Below are 14517 nucleotides of genomic sequence, written 5' to 3'. Positions count from 1 at the left end.
GCTCATCACAGTGCCTATAGGTTCCTAGCACAAGTTTGTTAATTATAAGAATGAATTAATGAATGATAAATGAGTAGCTACACCATTGGCAGCTAAGAGTGGATTGGATTTGACTACCCAGAGGGATGTGTTTTCAAAATAACTTTAAAAAATTATGTTGACAAACCCAGTCATACTGTGAGAAATTCAAGCAAAGGGCATTTAAAAGACCTTGACTGGAAACTAACAGATTTGTTTCATCAGTCCTTGGTGAAGCCATTGTGCCTCCAGGTAGCAACAATTCAGTGAGTAATAGCTGGTATTTCAAGATCTTTAAGATTCAACCGGGCACCAATGCCTTTGTTAATTTTAAGTTTCTGGAGCTATAAAGCACATCAAGGAAGAAAAAGGTCCAGAGGGGTTGTTGAGCCAAGTGGGGAGAATGCTGTAACTGATTGCCTTTTTTGTGTGTTTTATTGGTTTTTTAACTCTTGTTATTCCACAAAATAGAAGTGGTTCTCCAAACACATCAAACATCTACTGTCTATTCACTGGTTCCCTTGTGCCAGGCTATAGCTACCTATGCTAGAATCATCTTTAAACAATATACAGATATCTAGGCTACACCTGAATCCTATTTAACCTAAACTGTGGGTGATGGGGATTTGAAATACATGTGTTTATACAGATATTATTTTCCTGATATACAGTTGATTTGGGAACTGCAGATCAATATTTATCAGAGAAGGCGATGGCACCCCACTCCAGTACTCTTGCCTGGAAAACCCCATGGATGGAGGAGCCTGGTAGGCTGCAGTCCATGGGATCGCGAAGAGTCAGACACGACTGAGCGACTTCACTTTCACTTTTCACTTTTCACTTTTATGCATTGGAGAAGGAAATGGCAACCCACTCCAGTGTTCTTGCCTGGAGAATCCTAGGGCCAGAGGAGCCTGGTGGGCCGCCATCTACGGGGTCGCACAGAGTTGGACACAACTAAAGCAACTTAGCAGCAGCAGCAGATCAATATTTATAGATAGAATGATTGCTTTGAGAATTCAAATATCAGGCCTTGGACTTCACACCAACAGTGATACTTTTAGTTTAGAATTACTGGAGGAAAATGTCAGGTAGTCCATGTGAGGGTTGAACAATCTTTTAATTTCACTTGACAAAGCTTATTTTTCTTCTGAGTCGTTTCACAATGCCTTGGAGGACAAATAATCCTCATCTATCACTAAGAAGCCCACTATGATTTTGATGCTACTTCTCTGTACTTCAAAATCACACTCCTTAGGAAAAATTAATGTATAGTTTTAAGAATAGAAAAACAGTAGTAAAAAGTTCATGTAACAGATTCTCTGTGGGGGAAAAAAACCTAACATACTTGTGTTGGACGAAAATGTTGGAAATCCATATTAAAAATAGTTAAAACTTATGCTAACATTTGTATCATGCTTGCTCTGTTTGAAGTGTGCCAGGCCCTATTTGAAGCGTTTAGACCTCAAGCCTTAGGGCTTCCCTGATAGCTAAGTTGCTAAAGAATCCGCCTGCGATGCAGGAGACCTGGGTTCAATTCCTGGGTTAGGAACATCTGCTGGAGAAGGAACGGGCTACCCACTCCAGGATTCTTGTGTTTCCCTTGTGACTCAGCTGCTAAAGAATCTGCCTGCAATGTGGGAGACATGGGTTCGATCTTTGGGTTGGGAAGATCCCCTGGAGAAGGGAAAGGCTACCCACTTCAGTATTCTGGCCTGGATAATTCCATGGACTATACAGTCCATGGGGTCCCAAAGAAAGTAGACACGACTGAGCGACTTTCACTTTTCACATCATGCCAAGCATAAAATGGTGAACAAGAGGCATATTCGTTGCACCATGAAGCTACTACTGTGTCTCTTTTAACATAAAGGACATTTTATTAGAATCTTTCTTTATAGTAATCAAGCAAAGATTTCAATCTACTAAGATGTGAGATACTACTGTTTAAAATTCTATGTCACCATTCGTCTGCTGATGGGCACCTAGGTTGCTTCCATGTCCTGGCTATTATAAACTGTGCTGCAATGAACCAATACAATATTGTAAAGTAATTAGCCTCCAATTAAAATAAATAAATTTAAATTAAAATTCCATGTCAGAAGTTGTTCTCTGTTTATTTTTTAAAAAGTCAAATCTTGACATTGTTGATCTTCTTTGTGTGGGAGTATAGCTCAAAAGATTAAAATATTTTTTCCATGCAATACATATATAGGAAATATATCTGTTTATTTGCCAAGTTTTTACTTATTGTGCTTCTGCCTCTTGGCTTTATGAGCTTCATGGTATCTTTTCATACCTTTGTCTTCTTCCTATTTGAATAGGACTTCCTGCTCCTTCTTTTCTCTGAGATCAGCAAACAACTAAAAGGGTCTGATACAACAATCTTCAAAAACAAAGGGCATACATAGTGCCCTGTCCACAATGTTTGGCACCTAGAATGTGAAAGTCTTTGAAAATGTCCTTTCTGCATGAAATACAGCTCTCATGCACTTCGAGGTTCAGACTAAGAAAACATAGTTCAGTCTTTCTACATGTAATGATTGTAGGTTGAAATATCATAATGCCAGAACATTATAAATGTTACTGTAAATATGCAAAGTCAAATCAACATTATTTGTATTGTCAATTTATACCAAAGACTTGAATATATTTAATTTTGATATTCTGTTCTAAGATTTTATTAGCCACTTCATAATAATAAGGAAAGCAACTAAGTAAATTATTTGCAAGTTTAACATTAACTCAGTATCCAAAATTTGCTTGGATTAGAATTTGTATTTATTTCATATTATTATGTGGATTAAATACAATCTGATTCCATTCTTTTTTGCATGGTACATTTTGTAGACTTGCACATCTATTTTAGGACAGTTATTTTAAACATTGATGTTAATCATAATTCAAAATAAAAGGTTTAAATTTGTAAAACAGCTTTTGATTTCAGAGATATATGGTTTTAGTTCATTATATAAGTGTATATAACTTTGCTTATCTTTAATATTAGCAAAATACTTGTATTGAACATAGTATGTTATGTAATAATTGATAATAATACTAACTGCCGCTATTGAGTGCCTACTATAAGATTAGTTCTGTACTCTGTTTTATATACATTCTCTCATTTAATCCTCATGATAACTATGTGATATTTAGTTCAGTGTTATTATCTTCATATTACAGATGAGAAAACTGAAACTTTGGGAAGTTAAAGTAACCTCCAATGCGAGTAACTGAGAGGACTAGGATTGAACTTCAAGTCTTTCTGTTTTCATGCTTCCTTAACTTGTCACAATACAAAATACCATTACCTACCTGGAAATGTTGATTTCAACTGAATAACAGTATCTATTACATCTTTTGAGTGATAAACCACTCTGTGCTACTTAGTTCGCAGACTGAGGTTGCGTTTTGTGTTCCCATAGGGTGGAATGTAACAACTGTGAGACTGGAGAACAGTGTGGTGCAATTATGCATGGCAATGCTGTCACCTTCTGTGAGCCATATGGTCCAAGAGAATTGGTAAGTATGTGCTATTTATGTACATTATTCCAAATACATTGTCTTTACTGAGCTTTTTTGGCAGCAAAGGTTTTCCTACTCAATTCCAATTCAGATGAAAATGTGCAATATTACTTATGAGTCCTATTGCAAATATCTCAAAATTAGGAGGAGTGATTTTAGTTTATTTTCAAATGTAAAAAAACAAAGAATTTAGTAAAAAAATTGGCAGCATCAATGGATCTCATTAAACATGGCACATCATATGATTATATGGCTTTTTAAAAAGATGGGTATGACATGCATGACATATGATATATACAAAAGACAGATATTATATTTATAATATCTACATAATTTGTTACTTTATAAGTCCTTGTATAAAGCTTTACTTTTATACTTCTTATCTCCTTGCAATTGAAAAATGTTAAACAATTTTATCACATTATTTTTACACTTTGTTTCTTAATCACCTAGAAACTTTAATGAAATATTTAAAGTGAAAGAGCAGACTAAATAAACCAGTTCTTAAAAAAGTTTGGTTTATGCCAAATTGTTTGATAGTAGGTTATTTTAATTTAGATGATTAGACTTTGTTTGCCAAAAATAAGTCCTTGGATCATGTGTAAAATGCAACATGAGCATTCTAAAATTGACAGCAATTAAATCATTAGGCATCAAATATGACTAATGAGCCTTTTGTTGTCATGTGGTACTTCTTTCTGGCACCAAGACTACATTCATTTCACATTCTTGAAAAAGGATGTATTCTTTTTCTTGAAAAAGTTAATTGTTGTCTTACACTTCAAGCTCAGTTTCTTTGTACCTAATGTTCTTTCTGCAGCATCTCTTATGCTTTGCCTTTCAACTTGAGTTTCAATGCCTCTCCTTTTTTCTCCCACATCTTCCTTATCATGGAGCTTTTAGTAACAAGTTGTATTTTTCACCCCTCCATCATACATTATGTTTCAAATTAATTAATTATAAAAGTGGCCAAAAGACTGCCTTCCAACTTAAAAAGGAGGAAAAAACCTAGCTAGGTAATTAAAGGAAGATTTAGTTGTCAAATTGTGAAAGTCAATTAATTTTTATAACATGGTTCTTATTTTATGCTGCTTGAATATCCCTTTCATGGCAATAGATAAATTTAATTTATTAAACATACGAGCTTCAGAACATTGATAAATTGAAGAGTTTTTAGTTGAAATTAGAACACAAACAGAATTAATTGGATGCAAATTAAAATAATAGGTACTCATAATTCAAGTCTTACAAGGTGTTATAATATTCCTGCAAAACAAATGTGACTCTGTAGTGAAAGTCTTCTTGAAAAAAATAGATTTGCTAGTACATCTTAAATAATATACCATGACTGAATTAATTATCTATAAACCTTAAAACAAAATTAAATTTTTGTCATAGTTAATTGAGCTTAGAATAAATGCCCATTTTAGAATGTCCTCCCCACAGTAATATTTCAGGAAATGCTTGGCCAATTCTTTTTTGTTTCTAATTAATGAGAAATAAACATATCTAAGAATATAATGCCAAAATTCATATTTCTGTAGCATAGAAACTGAAGTATCTAGTTTATTTGATTCCATGTATATTTAATTCTGATAATTTCACTATATTCCAGTATATTGACTATTAGAGTTTATATGCTCAATGGGCTAGTTTTGAATTGTGTTCTATAATTAATATAAAGTTAGCTTTTTAACCAAGAAGGAAAATATTCAAAATAATTATCTTCACCCAAGAAATGAAAAAACATACACAGATTTATGTTTACATCATAAGTATTTCCCTAATATGAGTTGTGTTGTAGACTCAAAGGGAACAAAATGAAGATTCATTAACAAAGATAAGAATGACATCTACATTGTATACACTAGGAACTTCCATTTTCCAGTTATTTTTATACTGTATTGGTATCCCAGGAGCAAAAATATATATTGTGTCCAAGTCGTGTTTACAGAAGCAAGATTAATCAAAGGAAAAGTGACGAATTCAGTTGTCAGTTAACAGGCTATTATCCACTAAAATTCAAATATTTGCACTTCAAAACTGAATCCAGTAAAAACTGCTGTGCGTGAGAACTGATGAAAGTTATCAGCCCCCAAATATCACTTTTAAAAGTAGATATGTATACTTTAAAATTTTTCATAAACCCAGTTCTTACTGAAATTGTGAAATAAGGAACCATAGATCAAGGCAAAGAACTTTGGTAGGCCTTATTTTTAAAAGTGCCTAAAAGAGCATTTCCATTTTGTGAATTTAGTCAAATGGCCATTTCATTTCAATAAAAGCCAAAGCCTGTGAGAGGAGGTGTCTGCTACCGCATGGGCATACTGTGCATTCGTGTTCCCACTACTGCTCTGCTGCGCAAGCCTCACGTGTTTCATTACCTCAGTGAAGTCTCCACGTTTCAGGGGAGGGCACTAACTTCATTCATTTTCCTAGTCTGAATTGAAGGTAATGAGGAATTCATTTACCCACTCCTCTAGGAGAAAATGTGCTCTCTCAGAGCTTAAAATAAAATTAGTTATGTTACTCTCCAATTAAAAAAATAAATAAATTATTTACTCAATTTTTCTCTCATATTTGGAAATGTGTTTTAGTTACAGTGAGGAGTTTGGGCTAAAACAAGATTAAATTCAATAAAAATTTGTAGGGAAGAAATGTACAATGAACAGATTCAGCCTGCAGTGAATTTTTCAGATTCATTTGATGAACATACTAATTTTCTATAATGTGGAGTTTATTTGATAATTTAAGAACAGTGAGATTTGGTAGTGAAAAAGTCCTCTCTCTGATGTTCATAGTCACTGTAATAAATCATCAAAATCTCTTTAAGAGGTTCTTTAGTTTTCAGAATGACTGATGTAATAACTTTGCAGACTGAAATTATGTATTTGAACTCAAGAATAATAAATAATTTATAATACCCAAATGTAAATATAGGTGAATAGATTTTATAGGCAGTGCTTTATTGTTTTTTTTCCTCTTCATCTTTCCTATCCTTTCTTGTAGCTGACAATTTTACTAATAAACTAAATTGGGTCAAGGTAAAGGAATGAGAGTCAATCATTCCAACAGTCCTTAGCTTCCCTGGTGAAGAAAACAAATAATGGGATCAATGACTAATCAAAGTCTAAGGTCACCCTCAGTTAGCACATGTAATTTGAAATTTGGCACTATTTCAAGTGATTTACTGTTTGCTAGCAGAGGTCACAGATGTGAAACTTGATCATCCAGGTGACACAAGTATCATTTATTACACCCTCAGGATAAGTATCAAAGACTCTCTCATATATTTAATGCACTAGCAATAGCAATAACCAAGGTGCTTTTAGCTTATATAATGCCATACCATTGTTTCAAAGAACTTACATTCAGGAGTATTTCATAACTCATCTGGGAATTACTCAGTTACATAAAATCAGAGGAGGAAAAGAGCATTCATTCAATTTTTGAGAAAAATTTTAAAAATTTCCATGTGCCTCTTCGGACTTTAAGATCAAATTTTCCAAGTAGAAACCCCTGAGGGTAAATAGATACTCTAAAAGTTATGTGGGAGGGAAAAAACAGATTTCTTTTAACCCTGTAGGGCATTTGGTTCTGTCCAACGCATCCATGAGACATTTGGTCTCTGAAACATTTCAGTTCAGTTCATTTCAGTTCAGTTGCTCAGTCGTCTCCGACTCTTTGTGACCCCATGGATCGCAGCATGCCAGGCCTCCCTGTCCATCACCAACTCCCAGAGTCACTCAGACTCGTGTCCATCGAGTCGGTGATGCCATCCAGCATCTCATCCTCGGTCGTCCCCTTCTCCTCCTGCCCCCAATCTCTCCCAGCATCAAAGTCTTTTCCAATGAGTCAACTCTTCCCATGAGGTGGCCAAAGTACTGGAGTTTCAGCTTTAGTATCATTCCTTCCAAAGAAATCCCAGGGTTGGTCTCCTTCAGAATGGACTGGTTGGATCTCCTTGCAGTCCAAGGGACTCTCAAGAGTCTTCTCCAACACCACAGTTCAAAAGCATCAATTCTTCTTCAGCGCTCAGCCTTCTTCACAGTCCAACTCTCACATCCATACATGACTACTGGAAAAACCGTAGCCTTGACTAGATGGACCTTAGTCGGTAAAGTAATGTCTCTGCTTTTGAATATGCTATCTAGGCTGCTCATAACTTTTCTTCCAAGGAGTAAGTGTCTTTGAATTTCACGGCTGCAATCACCATCTGCAGTGATTTTGGAGCCCAAAAAAATAAAGTCTGACACTGTTTCCACTGTTTCCCCATCTATTTCCCATGAAGCGGATCATGATGGGACCAGATGCCATGATCTTCGTTTTCTGAATGTTGAGCTTTAAGCCAACTTTTTCACTCTCCTCTTTCACTTTCATCAAGAGGCTTTTTAGTTCCTCTTCACTTCCTGCCATAAGAGTGGTGTCATCTGCATATCTGAGGTTATTGATATTTTTCCCGGCAATCTTGATTCTAGCTTGTGCTTCTTCCAGTCCAGCGTTTCTCATGATGTACTCTGCATAGAAGTTAAATAAGCAGGGTGACAATATACAGCCTTGATGTCCTCCTTTTCCTATTTGGAACCAGTCTGTTGTTCCATGTCCAGTTCTAACTGTTGCTTCCTGACCTGCATACAGATTTCTCAAGAGGCAGGTCAGGTGTTCTGGTATTCCCATCTCTCTCAGAATTTTCCACAGTTTATTGTGAAACATTTGGTAGATACCAAAAGGTCCTTGAGATTTGGTCTATCCAAAACATCATGACCAAACAACGTGAGCTTGTTTGGTCTACATTAAATGGTTTAGGACACGACCAAATATTGTGGACTTTTTGTAGTGGACAAATGTCTTTTGGACATTTTGGATAGGACCAAATGTCTGCTAACCTCTTTTAAAGAAATCTTGAAAAAGAGCTAGTATTTTTGTTATCTAAAGAAATTTCTGTTGGTGCATTTTTCTCTAATGACTCTGGTGTGAGGAAGGGAATAAGAAACAGAGTTCTAGACATGGTGGGCCAGTTTTTTCTTAAATAATCTGTGATAATGGAAGATTTAAATAGAGAATTTCATCTGATACCCTGACACCAGTGATTCTTGCAAGGGTAAAAACAAATTAGGAGCTGATAGCCATATTGATATCTAGACAACTTATAAAAAGGTCTCTCTTGCCCTCCCCTTTGTTACCTTTTCTGTTTCTTCATGAATTTTAAAGCCACATAATTAAAACATACACTCCAACACCACTTTCCAAATTGTGTTGTAGAAATGGAAAGCACAATTCAATCTTTTGATATTCACATTTCAGCTGAATTCTGGCACTTCAAGAAGCTAATTCACTGTCCACCAGTTCCCACAGTGATTCATGAATTGGGTATCTCTCAACCTTTCTGCCATGGTGGACTCCATTGTATGGGGGCCACAAAGTCCAAGAGTATTATTATGACATTTAAGAAGACTACTCCTTCTGCCGTGTTTAAAACATAGTTATCCACTTCCTATTTTATTGGGTGCAGTCATAGGAGGCATCCCATACCTTAGCTCATGGGATCAGAAACCCAACAAGAGTCACTGAAAATGAGAACCAAAAGAAAAAAGAAAGAAAATGAGAACCTTATTTCTCACCATACTTGAGCTGGTATGGGTCAAAGTAATTGCTCCATAGAATGAATGAATGAAAAAAAAATAATATTTTTTTAAATTTTAATTTATTTAAAATTAAATAAGGTACCATTCCTTTTCCAGAAAGGGGAAAGTTATTTAGGCATGCTTTCTCATGAAACTAAAGGAAAGTAATAGCAATGTGTTAGAAGAGTATTTCTACTCCTATAATTTATTTGGGGGAGGGGGTAACAGTTTTATTGAAAAATAATCCTCATACTCTACAATTCATTCATTTAAAGTATACAATTCAAGATTTTCACCTTAATCACAAAATTACACAGCCATTACCACAATCAATTTTAGAACATTTTTATCATCCTCCAAAGAAATTCTGCATCTTTTACCTGTTGTAATTTTATTTACTTTTCAAAATATTCCTACTCTTCTCATATGTTTTAATTTTGGTCCCAGTTTTTATTTGGTCAATTTTAATGACATTTTTATGGGCCCCAGGCCTACTGATGAGGAATGAGAGAAGGGTGCAGTGAGTAGAGGGGGCTGTGTTAAGTGCCTGGTAAATTACACTAAGAAGAGTTTTAAACAAGACCCTGAGAAATGTACTAGGAGTGCCTAAGTGAGGCTCTCCCAGAGAAACACAAAACTTATTGACAGAAACAAGCTAATCACTGGATAAATATAACCTTTGTTTATGGCTCCTTTCCATCCTCTTAATTTTCCCCTCTCTCTTCTTCTGAATCCTTTCCCTCTTTCTCCTGCTCTCTATCTTGTCTGATTTTGGTATATTCCTTTTTCTAGATTACCACAGGCCTTAATACAACAACAGCTTCTGTCCTTCAGTTTTCCATTGGTAAGTGTTGTTAGCAATTAAGCAATTTAACTTGGAAATGTTTGTTTTGATCATTGTGTTCCAGCAGGATTATGGTGCCAAATGCTTTTAGATTTAGAAAAGAGTAAGTCTTAACACTGCAGTAAATAATTTAAAACATTTTTTAAGTGAAATTTAAAAAATTTTAAATGCTGTTTTCGTTTCTCTCTGGCAGTGAGTGGTATGTAAAAACAATCCAGGTAATCCAAAACATTTTAAAGGTAGTTACATGTGGATTTTGAGTGTATTGGAATATTATATTACACAGAATGACCTTACTAATAATGTTTTTCTCAGATTAAGATTGAAATCTGTTAAATTTCCTGCATTCTTACTGAATGGTAGTAAAAAAAGATTATTTGTGGCTGAGAGAAACCAATTTAGGCTTCATGTTATGATATAAGTAATCTATATTTAATTAATTCACATACCAATAATTTAAAAATGACTGTATCTAACAATATTTCTTTTAGGTGCTTTGTATTTGGGCTAAAAATTTCTACACAAAGCATTCAATAAAATAAGGTTATCTTTTAGACAAGTATGTATAGTTTTGCTATCTATTATATTATTTTCCATTTGAATTTTCAAAGTTTTATATTAATAAATAACATTTATGTTTCCAAAGGGAACATTCTAAGTAGATAAAGATATTGCCTTCTAGATGGGGGCTAATTTTTGGTCTTGGTTTTATAACATGGACACCTCCTGGCCTCTCCCCATGACATGAGGACTGCTGACAGCCATGCCTCTGAGATAGCACCCTCCACTTTCGACCATCTTCACTGTCATATCTTTGGGGATGCACTACTAGCGAAAGAACTGTTTCTCTCACTATACTTCTAGTCCTAATTGCAGAACAGTGCTCTTGCAGCCCACTGTAGTTGATTTCCTAAGAGCAATTCTCTTTAAGTCATGTAGTTGTCATTTTTCCCTCGGGTTGCACCCTTTCAGTTTCTGTTAGCTATAATGTGAACCTGCTTATGTACAATTTGGACTCTTCTCTTCTCACATTGATAGCATTACCTCCAACAATTTACTAACTACTCAGAAGTCCTTATATGGTCATAGGGAAAGCATTAACAAAAAAAAATAAAATAATAAGGTTTTTGGTAGGAAGGTTTTTTTGATCTATTAGCAAGTGTATAATAAATTTTCTATAATGAGCATATAATACTTCTATAGTCAGAAAAAAGAGCTCATTTTTTTGAAGTTGTAGTGCTGCAAAAACAGGATTTTTTTCAATTGTAGCATGATAGGCTAGTGTAACTTAGAGATTCTTAACCAGAACAAATGTTTTTAAATTCATTATACTACTATTACAAAATATAAGCTAGATTTTTTTATTTACCAATAGTCTGAGCATTTATTAATAATAATATATTAATTTCAGATATTATCTTTAAGCATTTAAAGAACACAAGAGAATCTTCTTTTAAAATATATGCTCACAATTCTACTATATTTAAACTTTATTCAAGGTAGCAGAGATCTAGCACTGATTGAATTATCCCCCCTTCAAGGGAAAAAAGATCTTTTTTTGTAAATAGTAAGGAGTATGCTTTTGAGCCAGCATAGATTCATTTCCTCACCTTTCAGTAGCTGAGAAAGGAATGTTTATCAGAGAATAAAGAGTTTGGTGCCTGAGTCCCGAAGCCCAGAACAAGCACCATACCCAAAGGCTTGAGACTAGACCCAGAAAATGTAACTTGGCAAGAATCATTGATTTCTCCACAAGTCAGAGGGTTATAGCCCAGCAGGCCAGAGTGCTGCTTGTATTATAAAAAGAAAGCATGGATTTGAATCCTAGGCTAGAAGACTGGAAGAGTAACAGAATCAGGAAGTTATGAAAAGATGGATAGATAGATAAGCATGTCAAGTTTGTAACTAAAAAGATACACTTTAGTATTTTTTAGTATGTTTAGAATCAAAAGTGAAATTTTAACATGTCATTGTATGGGAATGAGACAAAATATTTAGTTAAATAAATTATAATTTACTGCTTAGTGACTTCATCAGGGAATTTGCTTACTGCATTTCGAGGATAAAAATTCTTGAGAACTAAGTATTAAGGTGGCTGAGAAGCAGTGTAGTGGCAAACCATTAGCTGTATGATGTATGGTGTTGTATGGTAAATAGGTATAACAAACAGAACTTTTCTGAAATGATTTTGTGTATCTCATGATGAGTACTTGGAGTACTATTGTTCTGTTTGTATTTATGGTGTGAAGACTAGACTGGGGCACACACAGAAATTATAGATACATCATAATTGTATATATTCATCCTGAGTTTTTCAAGCCCCACAGTGACCAAATACCAAAGTAGCAACCTCAGCCTAGTAGCATTGCATTTATATCCTGTTCAAAATTTTTATTAAGTGTGTTATAAAAAACACAGTATGTGCACAGTTCAACGTTTATATTTATTTGTGTCTTGTGAAACTTTCCAAATATGTTCTATAGTTGGAAATATGTTCTAATAGTATGGTTAAATATAGTCAGTCAGATTTAGAGTCACTTCTTAAGAAGTCCTCTGGGATGTTAAATTTTCATTGTATATCGTGATGAGTCAGATATAATATAGACCATTTTCTAGGGGATTCTGTCATTATTTATGGCCTCAATAATAAATTGTGGCTATACAACCACAACTGAATAAATTATTGCCTTGATATTTTTATATTGCTCTTGTAAACATTTTTAATTTCATCATAACATTATCCAAGAGAGTTCCAAGTACCTTGTCTTTAATTACTAAGGAATGTCTTAATAAACTCTTGCCATGTCAATTATTAGCACCAATGCTATGCCAGTGTATCTTTCTAAATATGCACACACACACACACACACACACACACACACACACACACACACAGATTACAGACTATCTTCACCAAATGAATTTTTAAGTTAAAGCATGCTGAAAACACAGTCCTGAAGTTGAAATTTACCGGGTTATCAATAGCTAAATTGTCTTGAAAGGTGTCCTAAAGTATTCTTAGAACAACTTTTCATTTTTCCATTTCAGTGAAAGATCTTATATCCATTTCTGTGCTAGGCATTGATCTGCTACAATCCTCACTTGATTCATTAGATTCAACTGGTGGAATTTATGGTTGTAGCCTTAGGGGCACTTACCTATTTCCTTTAGATTTCCTCTGAGACAGGAAGAAAAATTTGAGATGATGCCCTTGCACACCATTATTTTACAGGTTCCTCCAAACTCTGTTTTCCCAAGCAGGATCCTGGGTCCAGGGGAAGTGCTAGTAGTGCTTTGGATTCATTGTTCATTTAACAGAATTTCACTGAGTATTTGCTGTCTCCTTAGGCTTTTCTGGGTTAAAGTTGACTATGGAAAGACAAAAAAATGAGAAAACAACATTTTACAGTGCTTAGTGATATGGTAGAAGGCTTTAGATGCATATGGAGCATGCAACCTCTAGAGAACTGCTAGATTGTTGTAAACATAGATGTACGTGTACAGGTCCCTGTGGTGTTAGGTCCTGCAGAGTAGAGCAATTCAGGAAGGCTTCTTAGGAGAGTTCCTGAAAGTGAACAATATGAGTCATTGGAAAGGAGGAAGTTTTTCCAGTTGAGGAGATAGAGTGACATAAGCAAGACATAAAATGGGAAATTGAGTTCTATCCTGGAGCAGGAAGACTGGCTAAGGAAGGCTATGAGCAATGTAGCATATAGTTCTGTCCATCTGGAGTGTTCATGTTCATCAGCTGGGAGTTTTAAATAGGCAGTAGAGGTCAGAAAACTTACCTCTTTCTCTCTTAAGCAATAAATAAATATAATGAAATTAATTTTTAATATCTGTGATCTTTCTTAAGAAAGATCAGTTGTGTTAAGAATGGATTTGTCCCTTCCTTAATATAAATCTACATTGATTTACTCAACACGAGCTTGCCAAAGAATATACTTGTTGAATTTAGCCCAGCTCTTTTTCCCAAATTAATAGAATCTGTTGGCTAAGTGGGGATTGAAGGTTAAGCATTTTAAAAACACACATCATGAAGAACTTTTTGGCTTGGGAAGTGTATCTGTCTTGTCCATCCTGTTATTCTCAGCCCTAGGGACTCAAAATTAGAAGGTGCTCATAAATATTTCTTGCCTGAGTGACAAGTGACTATTACAGAGACATCTGTAACATTATGTAACCAAGTGCTAAATTGATGTGATACAGACATTTCACATCAAGAGATTTGGGGGAGGTGATCTGAGGACCTCAATCAATGGAAAAGATAATCCAGAAGAAAACAGAGAATCACCAATAAACTGTGCTTTTAATGAAGCCAGTAGACAAAAAATACATATCCATGTGTTTAATCAGTTTGTTATTAATGAGCTAGCTAGAATCTTTTATTTGTTCATAATTCATAGAGTTGATACATTTTTTCTTTGGTTTTATTTATGAATATCCTAAAGGAATGGAGTTTTGTAAATATGTGTTTGGGCTTCACTGGTGGCTCAGTGCTAAAGA

The 14517-nt window shown here is 34.7% G+C and overlaps 1 protein-coding gene across 1 annotated transcript in view; it reads left to right on the top strand.

Moving 5' to 3' along the window:
- Positions 1 to 14517, top strand: part of RELN (reelin) — a 538096-nt gene that overhangs the window by 267897 nt on the left and 255682 nt on the right. The window contains exons 7-8 of the mRNA XM_069587839.1: positions 3444 to 3540; positions 9960 to 10011. Of these exons, the coding sequence (XP_069443940.1) occupies positions 3444 to 3540; positions 9960 to 10011 (149 nt within the window). The remainder of the gene's footprint in view (positions 1 to 3443; positions 3541 to 9959; positions 10012 to 14517) is intronic.

Source organism: Ovis canadensis, chromosome 4 (assembly GCF_042477335.2).
Source record: "Ovis canadensis isolate MfBH-ARS-UI-01 breed Bighorn chromosome 4, ARS-UI_OviCan_v2, whole genome shotgun sequence".
Lineage (NCBI taxonomy): Eukaryota > Metazoa > Chordata > Mammalia > Artiodactyla > Bovidae > Ovis > Ovis canadensis.
This window is presented reverse-complemented; position numbering and strand designations above follow the sequence as displayed.